The sequence below is a fragment of the Triturus cristatus genome, chromosome 8, assembly GCF_964204655.1.
Source record: "Triturus cristatus chromosome 8, aTriCri1.1, whole genome shotgun sequence".
Lineage (NCBI taxonomy): Eukaryota > Metazoa > Chordata > Amphibia > Caudata > Salamandridae > Triturus > Triturus cristatus.
Window position 1 is genome coordinate 856,598,026 of NC_140591.1, and position 23,824 is coordinate 856,621,849.

The 23,824-nt window shown below is 46.7% G+C and overlaps 1 protein-coding gene across 1 annotated transcript in view; it reads left to right on the forward strand.

Annotated features, from left to right (window-relative positions):
* Positions 1-23,824, forward strand: part of LOC146805170 (E3 ubiquitin-protein ligase TRIM39-like) — a 476,909-nt gene that overhangs the window by 418,234 nt on the left and 34,851 nt on the right. The window contains exons 6-7 of the mRNA XM_085622362.1: positions 10,440-10,460; positions 10,558-10,584. Coding sequence (XP_085478488.1) covers positions 10,440-10,460; positions 10,558-10,584 — 48 coding nt within the window. The remainder of the gene's footprint in view (positions 1-10,439; positions 10,461-10,557; positions 10,585-23,824) is intronic.

Below are 23,824 nucleotides of genomic sequence, written 5' to 3' on the forward strand. Positions count from 1 at the left end.
AATCATGTCTTTTACTTTATTTTTGTTTGCACGACAGTAGTCTTTACACTCTGGTAGATTCACAACCAGACTGACTCCATAGGAAACATTGTCACATAATAAAACATCTGAAGAGCTCCTCCAGATGAGAATGGGAGTTGTAACCCGCACTGCGATTTGCTGTCACGGTGTGAGGAGAATCCCTATGAAGAAGCATGCCACCTGGATGAGGAATTTCGTCCTATTAAAGGAATACTTCTTGACATTCTGGGTTCCAAGTTGCTCCTTGTTATAGACCTGGGTATTTTGTTGTGTGTAGTATTTATTGACTCTGCCTGAAAGCTCTCTGGTCCTTTGATTGAACTACCTCAATCATATCATTCCAATATGAAAAAACCCAATTTCTTTTCTCCGATAAGATACCTGTACTGAGTATTGAGACAATTGACTTCCTTTTTGCAAAAAGTGCATAATCCTATTTTAAATAGTTTCAATACCCTTCTCAGATGGCTTTTCGCTTTCTGATAGGCTACATCAAACCAGCTTTCCCCATTGCCCCCTTTTGCTGTGACTCAGGTGGCAGCATGTAAAGATTTATATTTAAAGCATTTTTGATTATCAAAGCAGTAGAAAATTAGATGAAAAAGTATGATACTTCCCCTTAGCATGTGAGAAAAATAAAAGCAAACTAATCAGTAGGGCGTAACCAATGGCAAACACTTCAAAACAAGCAAGCAACACACAAGCTAAAAACACTGCATAATCTTAATAAAGTAGGACTCCTATGTTAAAACTACTTATGGTCCTTAGACTGTCCAACATCTGTGGTTGTTTACCCCCATAGAATACAAAGTACACTCTATTTGCTAGCTGTTCCCCTAAGTCAGAAAACCATCAACAAATAATGGTGTGTGAATTTTAAATCCACTTTTGTTTGTCTTTAGCCTGGCAACAACTACGCTGAATAACACAATCCAACAACGCTGGAATATTTGCAAAGGTTCATGATCAGATGAAGTGAGATCATTTGTAGGATCAATGTTCTTCCACATACTCTCCTTTTCTTTAGAACATTATTAAAAGTTATATTAATTGAGTTTGTAAGATCAGTATAACCTACCTCTGAAGCCAGAGTTTGTAGAAGTGAAGGGAGTTAGAATGTGTAAATGAGACCAGCACCTATGGCATTTATAGACAATTACTTTGGAACATTGTGCCACAATAAGTATACTGTTTTGGCCCAGTTACTCCTAAGTTATTTGTTTGTGGTAGGGAAGCCACAACTCCAAACTCTTCTAAGTAAGATAAGAACCCCTCTGCATACCAATGACGCATTGGAATATGTTCTCAGAAACAGCTATAAAACCATTTTCTTTTATTGCCTAATTTCTCGCTCTCATGGTGTAATGGCAGTCAGGAAATTTGAGTCTCACAGGCTTTAAAGTTGAACCACTTCCATTCCTTATGGTAGTGACAGGTCTAGGCCAACTGCTGTCAAACAGGACCCTATCACCCTTCTAACCGGAGACTTTGTAAAACTACTAAAAGTTTGGAGGACATGAAAATCAGCCTGGTTACCCTGTCCACACTGAGTATCAATGACCTGAGATTGTTGAGCAGGGACAGGAAAATCAGCTTTGACATCATAGCCAAAAAGAAGGACCGAGAGAAGGCCCCCAGAGCTATGAAGGAAGCTAGGAGAGACCAAGCCCAACTAGAAAATGAGATCAGCCCTGACAGTGTGAATAAGGATGATGGCAGGGAATCATCAAGGATGAAGATGATGGCAACAATGACAGCCCAATCCATACTACTCATCCAAGATGGCCCTCCACACCTGTAAGTGAGAAGAGCTCCACTTCAGAGAAGGGGCCCAAAAACCTGGAGGCCCAGAGAAGTCTCCTTGAGTTGGAGGAGAGGAAACTGGCTCTAGAGGAGATAAAGTTACCCCTGGCAAAGAGAAGGGCCAAGCTTGGCATCAAAGGTAATTGCAAGGGGTGCCTACGATCCCGGGTTGCCCAGTGGCATTGTTCCTAAATACATAGAGGGGGGTGCCATTGACAAAAGGCTAGCATCCTATGAGAGGGCCCTAGGGATGAGAGGGGTGAGAGCGTGACATTGACGGTCCTTGTTGTGAGGGATAGGCTCCTGATACTGGAAGATGAAGTAGCTGAATCTTACCCCCAAATGAAGAAGGCACTCAATGTGCTGTTTGGTTTCACTCTTGAAGAATATAGACAAAGATTTAGGAACACACACACAAGGAAGCAACACAAACATGTATGGACTTGATGGATGTTTCAGTGAAGTCACTAGAAAGTTGGATAAAAGGTAATAGGGTGGAAGCATATAAGGGCCTCTGTAATTTGATGGGCAAAGAATACATACCCAGTAACTGTCCCTCCGAGAAGTTACTCCAGCATCTGGTGGATTTGAAGTTACCTAGTCCTGGAGAGCTGGGCAAGGTGAATGATAAGTGGGTACTCACCAAGGTGCCCAAAATGTCCAATGGTAGTGACAATAAGAAAGGAGGGGAAAGAGGGGGACAAGTTAAAAGGAAAGAGTCACCCAAAGACTTTCCAAAAGATGCCTAAAGTGGGAGGAAACAAGAGTCACATCCCATTCCAAGGGGAGGAGGTCCTTGGGAAGAATTATGAGCCTTCAAAGGCTGGGGTGTGCTATGACTGTAAACAGCCAGTGAGCCACAAATGGTGCAACCCTTTATCCCTAGGAACCTGGGTAGGTATATATTAACATAAGAAATGGTTCCTTTGTGAGAAGCTAACAGCCTTTACTTCCTAGGCAATTATAAAGAAGCGTTCTTCAGCGAAAACCAAGTGGGAAAAAGACCAACAATTTTAATATGTACCCATATATTTAGATGCACAGGCCTGTGCAAACATTGCATATAACCATTACATGTACACAATTAAAGTATCTTTCAAACAAGTTTTGAGAAACAAGCAAAATAGCAGTAGGTGCTACCTGTGGATGGCACAGTGTTAGTGAAAGGTGCAAAATGGTGATCAATGGTGCGCAGTGCCAGATAAACAAATGTTGACTTAAATAACATATATGTTAGTAGTAGGGTGCCCAGGTCCAAATAACAGTATGGGTTCCACCCTTATCAGGCAGTCATAAAGTTAAAAACATGTATGTCGATGTTTCGCCTCCTAAGTATCAATTTGTAATGGTTCATCATGGGACAAAATTGGTTGGCACCTACAAATGTCAAATAGTAGACAAAAATAATAATGAATAATGGAGATGGTAAGGAAAGTTCATAGTGTCTTAAAAATTATTTGTCAACTTAATCAAAATCATAGACTGAGGTAATCTTACCTCTTAAGTAAGTTTACTTTAGTGCAGAGCAAATATCCTAAATAGAATGGAATACATCTGATCTCAAAGAACAGATAGGCATACATATGATGCTTGTATTAAAACACAGAATAATCAGGGTAACAAGTACTAGAAATGGTGTTAGCTAACAAATGGAAAGGAGATATTGTAATGTCACCCTCATCATCCCTGCAATACGGGGGTGTAACACCATTAGAGAGCAAGAGTGCTATAATTCTGATTGAAGGAAGAGAGGGTTGAGAGAGACCCCTCAAAGAGCCCAAACAGGATATTGTAGACTTTGTATTAGGCTTTCACTGTGAAATGGTTGAACACATGAAAAAGACTAACAGACATGTGGAGGCCAGTGTCCAGCTTGTTAACCACTGGGATGACCAGAAGTCCTCAATGGTGGTATAGAAACCAGGACAGTTAGTGTGGGTTTTGGAGCCTGTAACAGCCAGAGCGCTCCAGGACAAATTAACTGGGCCCTATCCATTTCTGGGGAAGAAAGGGAAAGTCACCTATTTGGTACATTCAGGAACCCCCAAGAAACCCTCTCCGGGTTATTCATGTGAACAGGCTAAATAAAGGTCAACCATGACAGAGCAGACACTACAATACTGATGGTGATGGATGGAGGGGAAGAAGAGGAGTGTCAGCCTCTCCCTGCCTTACGGTCCATCAATGTCAAAGATGGATCAGTGTATGGAGTAGTTCTCTCCTCCACTCTATCAGACCAACAGCAGAAAGTCTGTTATAAATTGTTAAAGAAGTTTGCTGGCCTGTTCTTATTGACACCAAGTCTGAAAACTTAGTGTATCTATAAGAAGTTGGGGTATAATGTGGTGATGCTGGTTATGTTTCACCATGCAATAATCTCATAATACCCCAAAGATGGTCCATGGAGTGACAGTAAGAAATCCTTAGCTCAGTCCCGGTAGAGTGGCAAAGAGCAGCCAGGTTTTGCTAGAGGAACACGTGTTAAACATTTCAGAGTATAAAAATGGACTATTAGTAACTGACACGACTTGATAGAAATCCGATACCAATTTATCAAAATAAAGCAGATTTTTATATTAATTTAGACACCAAAACAAATGTGGTCAGATACAGATAACCGGTGTTATGGATTTTAGAATAAAATATAAATCACAGCAATTCACCACAGCTGAAATTTTGCATTGCAATCAATAGGAAAAAGTGGTAGTGACAATCTGTCACTTGCAGGTTGAGTTGTGTGGAACCCAAGGAGGGTACAGGTGATGCCGGTCACAGGACCAAGCCATGACAGTCAGTTCAGTCTTACCTAGCTCAAGAAGCCTGGGTGCAGAGTTGTCCTGTCTGTCCTCGGTGCTGAAGCAGGAACTGTGGGAGAGCTGGGTTTTTCGCAAGCACTGTGCTGGTGGCGAACAGGGTGCAAAAAGTTGACATCAAAGCCACTGCTGACTTTGGATTAAAGTTTTGCAGAGTTTCTTCAAGATGCAGCATTGAGTAAAGAGGTTAGTTGCCAGACTGGCGACCAACAAGCCTGGGCAGTGCTGAGCAGAGTAGAAAGTTAATTCGACGTCTGATGGGCCTGGGGAACACAGTAGCCACCTGAAAATGCGTGGAGGTCAGGACTATGCTTCCCACAATGCACTGGAACATCTACTTCTCGGCAATTCTGTGGTTCCATCACAATGTTTTTACCTGTGGTTGCAGAGGACTAGTGCCACTGGTCCAGGGGAGTCTGGTAATGCCTTTGGCTCTCAAAGGGGTCCCTCTGTCTGGGGGAACAGAGCTTTGGTCCAGGATCTGCAATGGTCATGGTGTTTCCTGAAGGTTGCCACAGGTACAGAGTATTATGCCTTTCATTGGTTTGTGCAGTTCGTATTGTCGCAGATATGGGTCTCTTTTTTTGTCCTTGTTGCAAGTCAGAGCAGGACTGAGGTTCTGGTGTCAGAGGTAGTCCTTAAATCCTAGATTTAAGATTATTAGGGGTGTAAGTGCAGGTGACCAATGGACTCCTAGCTCCAGCAGCTAATCTGCTCCGAGATGACCACATCCAGCGGTGTAGGTCACTTTTTCTACCCAGACCACACTATTCTACCACTCTCAAAAATGGCAGAAGTCTTCTGTATCTGTACAGACCACATAGCCTACCCTAAAGATGTGGCTAGCCTTCAGGGGGTGTACACCTCCTGAATACCTGATTATCCCACCTGCCCGGGTGCAAGTGTGCCAAGGAAGAGCTATTTCCTCCTTTGGTAGGCAGCCTGGTTGCATTTCACAAGCGGTGCAGCCTTTGAAACTCACCGCCTTAATGTGCCACTTCACTAGCCAGCCTGACGGGGGAAGGTGTGACCTCCTTCTCATTCAGGCCATTGTTTTTGACTCCTGGGAAAGTTTGCACCTCATGGCAGGGGGTCAGATTCCTATCTTGACGGCAGCAAGTGCTGGCTGGCAGCCAGAGCACAGGAAAAGCTGGGGCAACCAGGTGGACAACCTCTAAGATAGCCACCTGGGTGCATGGCACATCACCCTTGACATTAGATTTGTATCAGGGGTTCAGGCACGCCGTTTGATATCAAACACAGCATATTTAGGCAGCACCATAATGGAGCTGCCAACTCTATGTTTGGCCGGGTGCCAACCTATGTTATCCTATCGACCGTCTATCACTGATAGTGTCTTTTAATGTTAAAGGCCACTATAGGGACATATAAGCTTGCACTTACATGTCCACATCTTTAATGTGATTCACCCTGCCTCCTGGGCTCAGGAGGCCATTCTCAGAAGTGACTGGCATATATTAAAAATAGTACATTGACTTTGCCGCACGTGGTGAGGGCAAAGTCGAGTTCAAGCAGTTAGCCCTGCTCCTGCAGTCTGCAATGAAAGGCCTGCTTTCAGCAGTTTACTTGGGTCACCAAGGTGACACAAACAGTGCCTAAGGCCATGGTGACCCCTTCAACACTCTTGTCCTGGGTATCACTGGTACCATGTTACAGGGACTTAAAAAGGGGGTTAAAGTCCTTTGCCAATTGGAGTTACCAATTCATACAAATCCGTTTTAGGGAGAGAGCACTGGCACTGGGGCGTGGGGCTTGGGCAGCAGGCTCCAATGCACTTTCAGAGTCATAACCATCAGCAGTGGGCAAAAAGTGGGGGGATGACCATACAAAAAGGGCACTTTCCTACAGTACCCATAATGTAGAATTTGGGGTGATAGAGCCCTCTAGTAGTCCTTGGGCCAGCCCAGTAGTACTTATTCTCAAAGCCAATCCAAAGGGAGAGAAAACTGAAATGAGGTTCTGTGTGGATTATAGAAGCCTACATGCACTCACCAAGAATGAGGCCCAAAACGTACCAAGACCCGATGAGCTCATTGATAAGATGGAGGCTAAAACATATCTGAGTACCTTTGACCTGCCTTCATGTTCATGGCAAATAGCCCTCACACAAGGAGCCAAGAAGATGTCTGACGTTCCTATACATGAAGCCCACTTTTAGTTAAAGTGAAACCCTTTGGGTTGAAGAATGCACCTGACAACTTCCAAAGGTTGGTGAACAGAGCACATTCAGGCCTGGAAAGTTTCAGTGCAGCATATCTGTATGTTTTTGCTGTATACAGTTCCATCTGGGAGGATCACCTGGTCCACCTAGAGTAAGTGCCTCAGGCCCTACAAAAGGCAGGTAGGCCCGACTAATAAGGTAAGTAAATGCCAGATAGGGCAAGGTTATGTTGTGTACTTGGGCCATAAAGTAGGTGAAGGCCATGTACAGCCTCTCCAACCCAAAATACAGGAATTCTGACCCAGACGCTCCTAAGACCCAAACCGAAGTCAGAGCTTTTCTTGACCTGATTGGGTACTGTAGAAAATGTATTAAAGTTATTGGTATCATAGTGGCACCACTAACTGAACTTACAAACCAGAACAGTTATCTGGACTGAGCAGTGTCAAAAGGCCTTTGACACCCGAAGGAAGCTTTGTGCTCTGCACCTATCCTAAAGGCATCGGATTTGAGCAAGGAATTTATTGCCCAAACAGATGCTTCCGAACATGGGAGTGGAGCAGTGTTGTCACAAGTGAATAATTTGGACCAGGATCAACCAGCTGTCTTGATCAGTAGGAGACTCCCAGAGAGCGGTGTTGGTGTGCCATTGAGAGGGAAGCCTTTGCTGTGGTTTGGTCCCTTAAGAAGTTGAGACCCTACCTATTCGGAACTGACTTCAGAGTTCGAACAGACCACAAGCCTCTCAGGTAGCTACTGTAGATGAGAGGAAAGAACCCCAAACTATTGAGGTGGTCAATTTTCAAACACAGTATAGACCTGGCATTGGAACACAGACCTGGGCCTGGCTATGTCAGTGCAGATGGCCTTTCCAGGTTCCTCCACTTAGAGGATGAGAACTGCCAGGGTGTAGGTTAGTTGCTTATCAGCTGTCGTCTGGAAGAGGGCCCTCCTAGGGAATGGCTCTGTTTGAATGATCACCACCAAAGTATTTTGACCTAGAGAGTGCTCTGAGTTCTGCTAACCAGTCCTCAGTGCCAGCTCTTTCACCCTCAAAAGTGTATTGTTATTTTGGCATAACTTTAACTTTACTTACTTATAAGTCCCTAGTATATGGTACCAGGGTCTGTAAAGGGGAGTGGTCCCCCCACCCAGCTGCAGCACTACTTGTGCCAAACTGGATAGGGCAGTGTGAAACATGTCTGCCAGCCTGCCACTGCAGCCTGGTAGAGCAGTTTTAAAACTGCTAACTCAACTTTGCCATTTAAACTAATGGCAAAGCCCAAACATTCCTTTTTAATATACATAAGTCACCCCTACAACAGGCATATTGTACCCTAAGGCAGGGTGCTGTATATTAAAAAGTAGAACATGTAGTTTTTTATGTTCTCATCGTAAAAGCTCCCAAGTGTCATTTTTAAAATGGAAAGGCTAGTAGCCCCTTTGGTGAGTATAGGGTTACACACTGACAGCTCAGCTGTGCTAACTTTTAAACAGGACTACTAAAGTTGATATGTCAAGGAATCAAAAGAATTGTTGTATTAAACTCAACTTGATGCCCAGATCGATTTTAATGTAGCTTTTCAAGAAATGCAACGTTTTAGAAAGTTGCCACTCTTTCCCTATTCCCTATTGTTTTAGGGGGCATTCACAGTTGCTGGCCACAAGACAGCCTTCTACCCTTCTGGGGAGAAGAATGAAAGACGCCCAGGAGCAGGAACAAAAGTGGCCTGAATTGGAAGAGATGTTAGCTCTCCCACACAGTGTGTGAGCCCAAAATGCGTGCTTCAAAGGGGGAAAAATAGACACACAGGAGAGGGGCTGCTCTTTTGTTCAGGTAGATAGGTTGGCATCGGGGCAGGGAAGGGTGACCAGTTGCCAAATCTTTTTTTCTGAGGGCATGTAGCCCAATGGTAGCCACACATTCAGGGTGCGCTACCAAGCGCTACACACCAATAGAAGGGTCCTGCCATCTCGGGAGTGGGGAGAATAGTGCACTCTGTGATAGCTAGATGCCACACATCATAGGAAGTTGTCACCAGGCAGAGACGGTCCTAGTAGCCAATTGGCTAGTAACCAATACCTCTCTTGAGGGCACATTCTGGGTATAAATATGATGTCACCCCTGGCAACCCAGCTCTTAGATCACATCTGGACTGGAGAGAGGACCAAATAAAGACTGCCCTGCTGTTCCCTGGACTGTCAAGGGAGGCTGCCCCATCTGCTGGACTGCACCTACTGATCCCTGGGATTGCAAAGAGAGGACTGTGTCCTAGCTGCCTGGCTCAAGGAAAGTCGCTCCTGAGCCCCAGACAGAAGAGATGAACTCCAGGAGTCAGGTGGATGACTTCCTGTTACAGCATCAGGGTCGCAAAAGCTGAAGAAGCTTATACTTGTCACTCAGTAACCATAATCACCTGATCGCCGCTGACCACGCATGTCCAGCACGTGCAGCACAGATGACTGAGTGCCAATACTCAACAATTGCACACAAGTCTGCCAGACACGGGAGAGTTGTTGGAGTTGCCAATACAGACACTAGCCTTCACTGGAAACCACTGGTTTCGCAGTGACCAGAGACCAGTAGTCCAGTGGCAGTAAGACTCATGCTGGACCAAAGAGGACTTTGAAGGACTAACCCCTGTGAATAAAGTAACCAAATCAGGACAGTGAACTGAGGATAGGCCTAGAAAGGCCCCTGTTGACCGCACAGCATCCTCAGCATCTTACAGCATCTCTTGCATCAGGACAACTCTGCTAAAGTCTATGGCAATTTGCCCATTGGGCCTGGAACTAGACTTGAGACTGTTTTGGTGCCAAGGTAACTGTCCTCCTACTCCTTATTTACCTCCCTGCTACCCCCCCCCCCCCCCGACCCCCTTAGTGGATTTGGTCAACCAGCGGAGGGCGGAATAGTCAAATACAACTCAAAGTTTTACAAAGGCTCTAAACTTTGCAGTTACAAATGCTTGTTCGCGTGTTAGAGTAAAAAGCTGAGATTTATTTACATTCGGGGCCTGACTGGGAGTCCAAAGCTGGCCCGGGAATTTTGTAAGAACATCCCCTAAGGGGCAAGTGTGAAGCACTGCTGCTTTTCTTACTGGGGGCCAATATTGCAGCACCGCTGCAAAACCGGCCCCAGTAACAAAATCGGCCTCACCACTGGAAAACCGGGCCCTACCCTTCCAGCCTCCAAGAAAAATGCCAGATGCCTGCTACGGCCTGCCGGCCCTTTTTACATTTTAGTTAAAATCTATTTATCCGGAACCCTCTGGTGGATTTTGTTCGTTTTGGTGTTTGAAAGTCATTAAAATATAACCGGTCTTTCTAAATTGGTATCCAATTTCTTTTGTGTTGTTTGACTTCTTATTCTGTTCTTTTGGCCCTTCTAAAGGCTTTACACTAATTTATTTGTTAAAAGCCTGACTGCTCGAAGCCACAGCTACCAATGGTTGAGCTAAGGTTTAACAGACAAGCATGACTGTAACCAAGTCTAAAACATGAGTGGATTACATGCTGAAGTCACACCACTACACCATATAATACACCACATTTCCTCACAGTTCTGAAATCAATTAACAAAGCCTAACCTTTACAATGTGTCTTTTTTTTCTTTACAGGTGCACTTCCCACAGAATTAAGTAAGTTTTACGATACGTGCATAGCCAAATTTACATAATTCCAATTATTGCAGATATTGATGATTCCCTGAACCTATTTTTCCGTCTTTAATTTTAGAGTGGAGAATCCACCGTCGATTTTCAAGTACGTATTATTGATCTTTTATTGCAATCTAATTTGAGAACTAATTTAGAGTCTGGTGGTACTGAAAAATATTTCCACTCCTGAAGAAAGTTCTAAACCTAGAGAAGAATATACACTTATAAATTGAATGGTATAGGAAATATAACAGGTGGATTCACTTGAGAATTTGGGACTTCTTCCAAAAATCTGAAGATTTTCCATTACCACTAAACTGTAAATGTGCCCAAAATTGTCTGAATACTTTTGTAAAATGTTGCAAAGCTCAGAGGAACAATGGAATAGATGTGTGCTACGTGGATATTCAGTTCAAAAGGTGGTGTTAGAAAAGATCAAACTGCACAATCCAGAGCAGACGAACCATAAAAGGTAAAGTTAAGGACCCAAAGTGGTACAGAGATTTTGTGACCATTGACTCGCTGGATTATAATCAGCTCATCTCAGGTTATGCATGGTATCAATTCCAAAAGCCATGATTTTGAGACAGGGCATAAGCAAGCGTAATTCATTGGCTGAGGACAAACAAAGTGTAAATTGAGGCCCCCAGTAGTAACAGACTGCTTCAGGACGCAATATGTCAACACCACAGGTGGGCTTACATTGAGTTATCGGAGGCCATATTGCTCATCAAAGGTGGCACAAACAGCAATGAACCAGTGACAAAGATGTAGTTTCAAGTTTGACTCAAGCACATGTATAACATAACCCGCTCGCAGAGTTCTAATTCAAGGAAGGTTTTAAACAAGAGACAAGGGAGTAAAATACATTACACCTGTTCCACAGTCTTTTTTTCCAGCCCTTATTTCCATCACATTTTTACTATAAGATTTTTCTCCTTTAACCTTTTCCATGTTAATCAACCTATTTTTCTAACCCCACTCACTTTGGCGGTAAAAAGGCCCCTTCACTCGCCGATGTCAAGTAGTGCAGTAAGTGCACAGTGATGTTTGCACCTTGGAATGATTAAACACGGGAATTATTACCGCATTTTACCCACTCGAAGGTCCAGAACTCAAAAGTCGGAGATAATATGCACCTGGTAAATATTGCACCCAACAGAATCAGTATTTACTGACTGTGGTCTCAGCCCCCTCAGTACCCTGGCCTTGGAATGAGGTCCATAGTAGAGAGGATACCCCAGGACACTCTCGAGTATTTAATGTGTATTGTGGCCTCACAAGAACAGAATACACTGTTGTTTTGTTATAAACAAAATAATAAAAATCATTTGGGGAAAATAATTAAATGAAAAATAACAAAAATACATATAGCTTGTGTGTGCATGTATTGAAACAGTGTTCTGGAAATTCTTGAGCTAATACCAAAAGAAAATGCCAGTTAGATCAATAATGCTGATTCTTCCAGCTAGAGGGGAGCTTGGCCTCTTAAAGTTCCATTTCTGCAATGTGCTCCAAAATGCAAGGTGATAGTCCATGGGAATAAAGCCTAATGATGTATGGACTGGTGTGATACACCAAGATCTTTTTGTGTTGGAGAACAGACATGCCTCCAAATAGAGGACTTTTTAGAGGGAAACTAGGTGAATTTTGGCAGTTTGGTCAGTGGCTCATTTTCATATCCGACGCACAAAATGACTAGGGATTTGAAAGCCTGTTTAACCCCTTCGCTGCTAGGCCTCCCCCCCCCCACCCACCCCCCTGCTAAGCGTTTTTGGGCTATTTGGGGTAGTGCGCGCTTAGGCCCCTGTAACTTTTTGACCACATAAGGTATCCATGCCAAATTTGCGTCCTTTTCTTCCAATATTATGGGGATTCTAACGGTACCCAGTGTTTGTGGATTCCCCTGGAGGGGTCCCAGAAATTTGCCAAAATATCGTAAAAAAAGAAAATTTGGGGGGAAAAATGGGAAAAACAGGCTGCAAATGAAAGCGTCTGGGTTTTTCTCTGCAAATGGTATAAAAAAAGGGTTTGTGGGGCTGAAATCCCCGTTTTCCCAGCTTTTAGGGAATGACAGACTTTTGTCAGAAAACCAACATTTATTTACACAGTTTTGGCATTTTTCTGGGCCATAGCCTTTTTTTGCTATTTTTTGTGCTTTCAACCTCCTTCCAGTTAATGTTAGAAATGGGTGAGAAAGCAATAATGGATCCTGGAAAGCTATACATTTTAAAAAATTAGATACAATTCTGAATTCAGCAAGGGGTCATTTGTGTACATCCATCAAGGTTTCTTTATAGAAACTAACAGTTAAATGTAGGAAAAATTGAAAATTAGTTGAAAAAAACAGCCTTTTGTGTCAACGTTTTTACCTGTAACTTCTTCTAATTATGACAGCTCTTTGAAAGCAATATACCGTTACATCCGCTGGACCTTCCTGGTTGTGGGGATATATAGGACTTGTAGGTTCACCAAGAACCCGATGAACCCAGAGTCAAAAACTGAGCAGCAATTTGCAATGGTTTTTTATTATGTTACGGGTATATAGCAATTATTGTGGGAAAATGTATACATGGAAAAATCGGTATGAAAGACACCTATGTATTTCTGAAATGAGAACAAATTATAGACTTTAGAAACAGTACATATTTGCACATTTTCGAAATTGGGAATACTCAATCTACCATGAGAATTATCGGTCACTTTTCAAAAAGACTTCTTTTTTACACAATGTCTTTCATTTGGAAGGCAGAAATGCATCAAAAATCAATCGGTAATAACAGTTGCTTTACAAATCTCAATTACCCTAAGTCTCCCGATAAAAATGGTACCTCACTTGTGTGGGTAGGCATAGCGCCCACGACAGGAAATGGCTCAAAACCCAATGTGAACACACCACATTTTCACAATGAAAATGTACCCTTTTTTTGCGGTGTCTAGCTGTAGTTTTTGAACACTAGCTCTGCCGGCACCTATGGAAACGTAGCAAACCTATACATTTTTGAAAATTACACACCCAGGTGAATCCAGGATGGTGTGACTTGACTGCCTACCACCAGGTTCTGTTACCCAGAATCCCTTGCAAACCTAAAAAATTGCCAAACAAACACATTTTCCCCACATTCCTGTTGTGGAAAGTTCTGGAATCTGCGTGGATCCACAAACTTCCACCCACCCCGCGTTCCCCAAAGTCTTAAGAGAAAAATGGTACCTCACTTGTGTGGGTCGGCCTAGTGCCCGCGACAGGAAACGGTGCAAAATACAGCGTGGTCACACCTCAATTTCGCAGTGAAAAATGAACCTTTTTTGGCAAAGTGCCTGGCTGTAGTTTTTGAACCCTAGCTCTGCGGGCACCTTGGGAAATGTTAGACCTGGCATCATTGGCATGAGTCTCTCCTCCATTTTTTTTTCTGTTTGCCTCCTCTGTTTACGATGTTTTTGCTGGAATATTGCTTTGGGCACTGTGCCACTGCTGATCAGTGCCACAGTGCAAGTGCTCCCTATGTGAAATTATACATTGATTGGTGTTACCATGATTGGCTTGGTTGACTTACTGTTCAGACCCTAGTCTAGTGCACTGCGTGTGCCAAGGGCATGTAAGTTAACTGCTGCTGGTGGGCTTGCAGCACTGGTTGTGCCACCCACAGAAGCAGCTTGTAAAATGTGTCTCAGGCCTGCCACCGCAGAGCCTGCGTGCAGTCCCTGACTGCCATGTCGACTTGGCAAGGAAACCTACTTGCCAGTCTCCAAACCTTCACTTTGCCACATTTCAGACACCTCTATGGTAGGCCCTAGGGCTGGGTGCATTGTTGGTAAAAGGTAGGTCATGCCCTGATGTGTGTGGCATGACCTAATAGTGAATTACCGCCATTTTCGTTTTTCACTATTGAAGGGCTACCTGCCTCCCATAGGCCAGAATGGGCAGACGGATTATTAACTCCATTATAATCTATCTGACTCAGGGAGCATGGTAGCAGGTCGAGTTTAGTATCCCTAAACTCAGAATGTAATAACACATCCTTTAGGATGGATGGTTTTTAAATTCTATGTTTGAAAATAGCCCTTTTAGGAAGTGGCTATTTTCTTGTCCAACTATCCACCGGTCTCTGCTGGTTTGGTGTGTGTGTCAGGGGCTGGGTGGCTCCAGAGGTCTGAATGAGTCAGTGTGGGGTGAATGAGGCATTTACACTTAGAGTGAGGGAAGAGTAGCCTGCCCTGCCTGACACAATGCTGGCTCCACCTCCTGCCGGGCGACTGATAGCCCTGCTCCTGCCAGTGACAATACTGGCCCCGCCTCCTGCTGGGCGGCTGAGGTGGGTCCCTATTTGTCAGAAGTGTATACCTCTGCCAACTAGAGACCGCCGGTTCTAACATTGGTGGCAGCGGTGGGATGCTTTCACTATGTAGCGTACACTAATCACTGCACATGAGTCATAAATGCAAAGTTCAATCCCACCGCTGCCACCGATGTTAGAACCGGCGGTCTCTAGTTGGCAGAGGTATACACTTCTGACAAATAGGGACCCACCAACTCTAGTCAGGGCAAGGGGATTACACACTCAGATAACCCCTGCTACCCCCTTGGTAGCTTGGCAGAGCAGACAGGCTTATCTCAGAGGCAGTGTGTTAAGCATTTATGACCACATACAGTAATAAAGTGAATACACTACAAATGGACACAACACAGGAGTTATTATAAAAATAGTATTTTTATATAAGGCTTAGCACAAGACCAAATAACGACAAAAATATACCACAATCTTAATAAATACTCTTTGGAAGGAAAAATAATAGTTCAAGTAAAGTTTCTTCTTAGGAAATAGTTATTTAGCAACAAAAGTAAGTATTCTTCTGAAACACAGTTCTTGGCAACAATGTAACCCCCACAGGAGTCACACGACGTCGAGTTTACGAGATTCCCAAGGTTCGGCGTCGACCGCGAGGAGCGCTACGTCGAGCCTGGAGTTGCAACAGACCTCACAAACACAGTACCTTTGGAAATGAAGAAAACGATGATTGTCGGCGTCGAGGTGCCTCGGAGTCGGGTCGATCCGCAGCGGCGTCGAGGGCCGGAGCAGCGCTCACGGCGTCGAGAAGGGCGTCGAGTCGATGCGATCAGCAGCGGCGTCGAGACGGGGTCGCTTAGAGCTGGAGCCGATACTCACTACTCAGCGGCGTTGATACCGGCGTCAAGACGGGGTCACTTGGAGCTGGAGCCGATACTCACTACTCCTGGCGTCGCTACTGGCGTCGATCGGGCCCGGCTGCCAGCGTCGAAGACTCGGAACACTGGAGCCGTTACTCACGATGTCGCGCTGGATTCGGCGGCGTCGGCGGCGTCGAGACTGCAGATTTCCCCTGTGCACTGGAAATAACACTTTCCAGCAATCAGCAATTCAGTAGAGGGTGAAGTCCTTTGGCCCTGTGACTTCAACAGGAGGCTGGCACTCTTCCAGCCCTTGGAGATTTTCTAGCAAGCTTTTGAGAGTACACACCAAGTTCCTCTCTCCTTGTTCCTTGGCAAAAATAAAGAAGCAGCTTCAGGTTCCCCACAGCAAACAGCACACTGGCAGAAGGGGGAGGCAAGTCCTTAGATCAGCAGGCTTCTTGTCCTTGGTAGAGGTTTCCTTGTCAGAAGTGATCTGAGTTCTTGGTTCAGGGGTCCTTCCTTTATACCCCATTTCTCCTTTGTTCCCTTTGTCCAAGCAGGGAAATTCCCCCCATCCCAGGTTTGTTGTGGGTGTTGCCAGGCAGGTGCAGTGATTAGTGTACGCTACATAGTGAAAGCAGACCATAACGCAGCCACAATCTGTTTTTGGTAGGATATCCTATTTTTGTTCTCCGCTTCCTGGAGCTGATTTATTTTTTAAACACTGCCAGTTTTGACCATGGAAAATGCCGGAGCTGCTACCCCTTCTCTTATTGTTGTGGAGGAATTTGATAAAGAGAAGATAGATTCCTACAAGCTAAAGGATCTAAAAGGATTTTGCAAGCAGTTTAAAGTTCCTACCACAGGTCTCAAAGTGAGAGGCGACTTCATGAAAGCGCTGAAGGCCTGGTTAGAGGCCAGAAATCCCTCTGATCCGGTGGTGGTACCGGAAGAGGAAGAGGAGGAGGAAGAGGAAGTGGAAGAGCCCACAGATGGGCCAGTGTCATCTCCCAGCAGTAGTGCTTCCTCTAGGAGCCTTTCTCCTGGAGAGTTAGAAGACAGGGAGAGGGGGCACAAGTTAGAAATGGTAAAACTTAAATTAGGAGGGCAGTTGGAATTAGAAAAAGCAAAAAGCCTGAGAGAAGCTGAAATGGAGAGCAAAAGATTAGATTTTGAAAGAGAGAAATTGGCGTTTGAACGTGAGAAGATGTTGAGGGAGATGGAGCTTAAAACTAAGAGTTTAGAGTTGAATCCCTCTGGCGGCAGCGCTCCATCTGTACCTGCAGAAAGTAGGTTTTATTTTCCCAAAGATGTGATCAAGGATTACAGTAAAAATGAGGATATTAGCCAATGGTTTAAAGCATATGAGTTAGCATTGTTGGCCCACCGGGTCCCTGAGAAGGATTGGGGAACGGGGTTGTGGAGCCGCTTTACAAATGAAGAGAGAGATACCTTGTTGAGCATTCCTGCTGAGGATAGGATGTCTTATACTCATATGAAAGATGCTTTAATGTTGAGGTATGGCTTAACCCCAGAAAAGTACCGACAAACCTTTAGAGAATGTAAGAAGTTGCCTGGTACTACGTGGGTTGAATATGTGTCTTTTTTTTGCAGAGCCATGGATGGTTGGGTAAAGGGTAGCAAGGTTGATAGTTATGATGCTCTTTATGATTTGTTTGCTTGGGAGCACTTGTCTAATAACTGTTTTCCAGAGCTACGCCAGCACCTTGTTGATAGCAAGATATCTAACCCTAGAAAACTTGCTGAGGAGGCGGACTGCTGGGTCAGTACCAGGGTCCACAAGGGTCCAGTGGGAGACTCAGCCAAAGGTGGGCAGGGTCCCCAGCAGAGGAGTGGGGGGGACAGGGGTAAACAGAGGGAGTTCCAGAAAGGGCCCCAAAGTAATCCCCAAGGGAACCAAGGGAAGGGTTCCCAGCCTCCCCCTGGAAAGAAGCCAGAGGCCCCGACAGGTAAACCTGTTCCAAGGGGCCCCATGACCTGCTATGTTTGTAAGCAGGTGGGACACCGTTATTATGATCCCCAGTGTCCCATGAAGGATTCGAATGCACCGCCGCGTGCACCCCCCCGTCAGGTAGTGAATGTAGCCCTGGGAGGGAGTGAGATGGGTGCCCCCGGTGGGTGGGGTCCCGCAGAAATGTCCCTGGTCTCTTTAGGAGACGTGGAAATGGTCCCTCCAACCCCTCTGCCTAATAACACTAAAAAATATAGGCAGTGGGTGACCATTAATGGCCATAGGGTGGAAGCTCTCAGAGACACCGGAGCAAGTGTGACAGCTGTCAAGTGTCACTTGGTGTCCAGAGAGCAGGTGGTCCCTCATGCATTCTACCCCGTTGTAGCTGCTGACAACTCACAGAGTCAGTGTGAGGTAGCTCAAGCTCCTTTTGAGTGGGGGGGGTCTCAGGTACTCTTCAGGTTGCTGTGAGGCCCGCCATGCCTGTTGATTGTCTCCTGGGCAATGATTTGGAGGACTCCCCTTGGGCTAAGGTGGAGAGAAAATCGCATCTGGAAATGTTGGGTCTGCCTGAGTGGGTGTGTGCGACCACCCGGTCCATGTCAGCTAGTAAGAGTGTTGATGGGGCCCTGGAGCCTGAAAGTATGGCCCAGGTCCCAACCGTGAAGAGAAGAGGCAGGGGGCGTGGGAAACCATCCCCCATCGTTCCCGCAGTCCAGGAGGGAGCAGACCCTGAGGGGGATGCCCTGGAACCGACAGGAGAACAAGTGGCCGAACTGGGAGACCTGCCCGAGCTGACCCATTGGCAGCAGGATGGTGGTCCCTCCAGGGAGGAATTTTGTGCTGAACAGAAAGTGTGCCCTTCTCTTGTGGGTATGAGGCAGCAGGCCTCAGCCCAAACGACAGGTGATCAGTCAGGATCACATTGGATCTACTGGGAGAACGACCTCCTGTATAGCGAGCCTAAGGCTGCTGAGCCTGGGTCAGCCTGTGTGCTGGTGGTACCCCAGCGCTTCAGAGCCTTCCTACTGGGGTTGGCTCATGACGTTCCGTTAGCTGGACATCTGGGGCAGGACAAGACCTATGACAGGCTTGTCACCCATTTTTATTGGCCCCAGATGAGAAGGGATTCAGATATCCATTGTAGGACCTGTCAAACTTGCCAGGCAAGTGGGAAAAGTGGGCAGAAGCAGAAGGCTCCCCTCCAACCTTTTCCCGTCGTCAGTACCCCCTTTGAGCGAGTGGGGATTGACATTGTGGGGCCACTGGACCCCAAGACAGCCATGGGCAACAGGTTTATCCTGGTCTTGGTGGACCATGCCACCCGGTACCCGGAAGCCTTCCCTCTCCGCACAGTGACGGCCCCCGTGGTGGGACGGGCACTGATGGGTGTTTTCTCCCGCATGGGGTTCCCCAGAGAGGTGGTGTCAGACCGGGGCACCAACTTCATTTCGAATTATATGAAGTCTCTGGGGAAGGAGTGTGGGGTAACCTACAAGTTTACCACTCCTTACCACCCTCAAGGTAATGGGCTGGTTGAGAGATTCAACCGGACCCTGAAAGGCATGATTATGGGTCTTGAAGAACCAATGAGGCGTAAATGGGACGTCCTCTTGCCATGCCTGCTGTTTGCTTACCGAGAGGTGCCACAGAAGTCTCTAGGGTTCAGCCCCTTTGAGCTTTTGTATGGTCACCCGGTAAGAGGACCTTTGAGTCTGGTCAAAGAAGGCTGGGAACAATCTCCCAGGAAACCTCCCCAGGATGTATACAGTTACATGCTGGCCTTTAGGAACCAGACTCGGCGCTTCAGAGATCTTGCTCAGGCAAATCTGGAGGCCAGCCAGGAAGAGATGAAGCGGTGGTACGATCAGAATGCCACTCTGGTTGAGCTTCAACCTGGTCAGAAAGTTTGGGTCATGGCCCCTGTGGAACCTTGTGCGCTCAAGGACAGGTGGACTGGACCATTTGAGGTTGTGGAGAAAAAGAGCGATGTCACCTACTTGGTGGACTTGAAATCTCCCAGGAACCCCTTAAGGGTCCTGCATGTCAACCGGTTAAAGCCCCACTTAGAAAGGTCCGAAGTGGGCATGCTCTTAGCTACAGATGCTGGGATGGAGGAGGAGAGTGAGCCTCTTCCTGACCTCCTGTGTGCAAAAGAGAAAGATGGGTCAGTGGATGGTGTTGTCATCTCTGACACACTGACCCCTGAGCAGCAGCAAGATTGTCGCCATTTGTTTGTACAATTCCCTGATCAGTTTTCCTTAATCCCTGGTGTCACTCAGTGGTGTGTCCATGATGTGGACACTGGGGACAGCACTCCTGTGAGGCACAAGGCCTACAGGGTGACTGAAAAGGTCAGAGCATATATCAAGGAGGAGGTCTCCAAGATGTTTGCCTTAGGGGTGGTTGAGTCCTCTATCAGTCCTTGGGCCAGCCCAGTGGTCTTGGTCCCGAAGGCTGCAGCGCCTGGTGCTTCACCAAAACTTCGGTTCTGTGTGGATTACCGAGGACTCAATTCGGTCACCAAGACTGACGCGCACCCCATCCCCAGAGCTGATGAGCTCATCGATCGGTTGGGGGCTGCCCGGTACCTTAGTACGTTTGATCTAACGTCTGGGTACTGGCAGATCGCCTTGACTGATGGGGCAAAAGAGAGGTCTGCATTCTCCACACCAGATGGGCACTACCAGTTCCGGGTGATGCCCTTTGGGATGAAGAATGCTCCTGCCAAATTCCAGAGGTTGGTTAACCAGGTATTGGCCGGGCTGGAGGATTTCAGCGCCGCTTACCTGGACGATATAGCAGTGTTCAGCGCCAGCTGGGAGGAACACTTGCGCCACCTCCAGGAAGTGTTGTTGGCCCTGCGCAGAGCAGGCCTCACTATCAAGGCCAGTAAGTGCCAGATTGGGCAGGGTTCAGTGGTGTACTTGGGGCACCAAGTAGGGAGCGGCAAGGTGGCCCCCCTGCAACCCAAGATAGATACCATCCTGGCTTGGGAACCGCCCAAAACCCAGACTCAGGTGAGAGCCTTCTTGGGTCTCACGGGTTACTACAGGAGGTTTGTCAAGGGGTATGGCAACATTGTGCACCCCTTGACCTCGCTGACTTCCCGGAAGCAGCCGAGACTTGTGATCTGGACTGACGCCTGTCAGAAAGCCTTTGACACCCTGAAAACTGCAATGTGTACAGCACCGGTCCTCCAGGCACCCCACTTTTCAAAAGAGTTCATTGTCCAGACAGATGCTTCAGAGCATGGTGTGGGGGCTGTTCTAGCACAGATGAGTGAGGAGGGCCGAGACTTACCTGTAGCCTTCATTAGCCGGAGGTTACTTCCCAGGGAACAAAGGTGGAGTGCGATAGAGCGTGAGGCATTTGCTGTGGTCTGGGCGCTGAAGAAGCTAAGACCCTACCTGTTTGGGACTCACTTCCGGGTTCAGACAGACCACAGGCCCCTCAGATGGTTAATGCAGATGAGGGGTGAGAACCCAAAGCTGTTGAGGTGGTCCATTTCCCTACAGGGGATGGACTTTACGGTGGAACACCGCCCTGGTACAGATCACGCCAATGCTGATGGTCTGTCCAGATTTTTCCGCCTTTGTGATGAGGACTCCCTGGGTGAAGGGTAGTTCTCCCCACATTTCAGCTGAAGGGGACACGTGTTAGACCTGGCATCATTGGCATGAGTCTCTCCTCCATTTTTGTTTCTGTTTGCCTCCTCTGTTTACGATGTTTTTGCTGGAATATTGCTTTGGGCACTGTGCCACTGCTGATCAGTGCCACAGTGCAAGTGCTCCCTATGTGAAATTATACATTGATTGGTGTTACCATGATTGGCTTGGTTGACTTACTGTTCAGACCCTAGTCTAGTGCACTGCGTGTGCCAAGGGCATGTAAGTTAACTGCTGCTGGTGGGCTTGCAGCACTGGTTGTGCCACCCACAGAAGCAGCTTGTAAAATGTGTCTCAGGCCTGCCACCGCAGAGCCTGCGTGCAGTCCCTGACTGCCATGTCGACTTGGCAAGGAAACCTACTTGCCGGTCTCCAAACCTTCACTTTGCCACATTTCAGACACCTCTATGGTAGGCCCTAGGGCTGGGTGCATTGTTGGTAAAAGGTAGGTCATGCCCTGATGTGTGTGGCATGATCTAATAGTGAATTACCGCCATTTTCGTTTTTCACTATTGAAGGGCTACCTGCCTCCCATAGGCCAGAATGGGCAGACGGATTATTAACTCCATTATAATCTATCTGACTCAGGGAGCATGGTAGCAGGTTGAGTTTAGTATCCCTGAACTCAGAATTTAATAACACATCCTTTAGGATGGATGGTTTTTAAATTCTATGTTTGAAAATAGCCCTTTTAGAAAGTGGCTATTTTCTTGTCCAACTATCCACCGGTCTCTGCTGGTTTGGTGTGTGTGTCAGGGGCTGGGTGGCTCCAGAGGTCTGAATGAGTCAGTGTGGGGTGAATGAGGCATTTACACTTAGAGTGAGGGAAGAGTAGCCTGCCCTGCCTGACACAATGCTGGCTCCACTTCCTGCCGGGCGACTGATAGCCCTGCTCCAGCCAGTGACAATACTGGCCCTGCCTCCTGCTGGGCAGCTGAGGACTCTGTCCTGCTCAGTGAATAGGCCAGGTGCCTCTGCCTGGCAACACCCACAACAAACCTGGGATGGGGGGAATTTCCCTGCTTGGACAAAGGGAACAAAGGAGAAATGGGGTATAAAGGAAGGACCCCTGAACCAAGAACTCAGATCACTTCTGACAAGTAAACCTCTACCAAGGACAAGAAGCCTGCTGATCTAAGGACTTGCCTCCCCCTTCTGCCAGTGTGCTGTTTGCTGTGGGGAACCTGAAGCTGCTTCTTTATTTTTGCCAAGGAACAAGGAGAGAGGAACTTGGTGTGTACTCTCAAAAGCTTGCTAGAAAATCTCCAAGGGCTGGAAGAGTGCCAGCCTCCTGTTGAAGTCACAGGGCCAAAGGACTTCACCCTCTACTGAATTGCTGATTGCTGGAAAGTGTTATTTCCAGTGCACAGGGGAAATCTGCAGTCTCGACGCCGCCAACGCCGCCGAATCCAGCTCGACATCGTGAGTAACGGCTCCAGTGCTCCAAGTCTGCGACGCCGGCCGCCGGGCCCGATCGACGCCAGTAGCGATGCCAGGAGTAGTGAGTATCGGCTCCAGCTCCAAGTGACCCCGTCTTGACGCCGGTATCGACACCGCTGAGTAGTGAGTATCGGCTCCAACTCTAAGCGACCCCGTCTCGACGCCGCTGCTGATCGCATCGACTCGACGCCCTTCTCGACGCCGTGAGCGCTGCTCCGGCCCTCGACGCCGCTGCGGATCGACCCGACTCCGAGGCACCTCGACGCCGACATCTCGACACCGTGGATCATCGTTTTCTTTATTTCCAAAGCTACTGTGTTTGTGGGGTCTGTTGCAACTCCAGGCTCGACGTAGCGCTCCTCGCGGTCGACGCCGAACCTTGGGAATCTCGTAAACTCGACGTCGTGTGACTCCTGTGGGGGTTACATTGTTGCCAAGAACTGTGTTTCAGAAGAATACTTACTTTTGTTGCTAAAGAACTATTTCCTAAGAAGAAACTTTACTTGAACTATTATTTTTCCTTCCAAAGAGTATTTATGAAGATTGTGGTATATTTTTGTCGTTATTTGGTCTTGTGCTAAGCCTTATATAAAAATACTATTTTTATAATAACTCCTGTGTTGTGTCCATTTGTAGTGTATTCACTTTATTACTGTATGTGGTCATAAATGCTTAACACACTGCCTCTGAGATAAGCCTGTCTGCTCTGCCAAGCTACCAAGGGGGTAGCAGGGGTTATCTGAGTGTGTAATCCCCCTGCCCTGACTAGAGTTGGTGGGTCCCTATTTGTCAGAAGTGTATACCTCTGCCAACTAGAGACCGCCGGTTCTAACAGGAAACCTAGCAAACCTATACATTTTTGAAAACTAGACACCCAGGGGAATCCAGGATGGGGTGACTTGACTGCCTCCCACCAGGGTCTGTTACCCAGAATACCATGCAAACCTAAAACATTGTCCAAAAAAACCACATTTTCCCCACATTTGTGTGGTGGAAAGTTCTAGAATCTGCGTGGATTCACATTTTTCCACCCACCCCGCGTTCCACAAAGTCTTACGAGAAAAATGATACCTCACTTGTGCGGGTCGGCCTAGTGCCTGCGACAGGAAACGGCGCA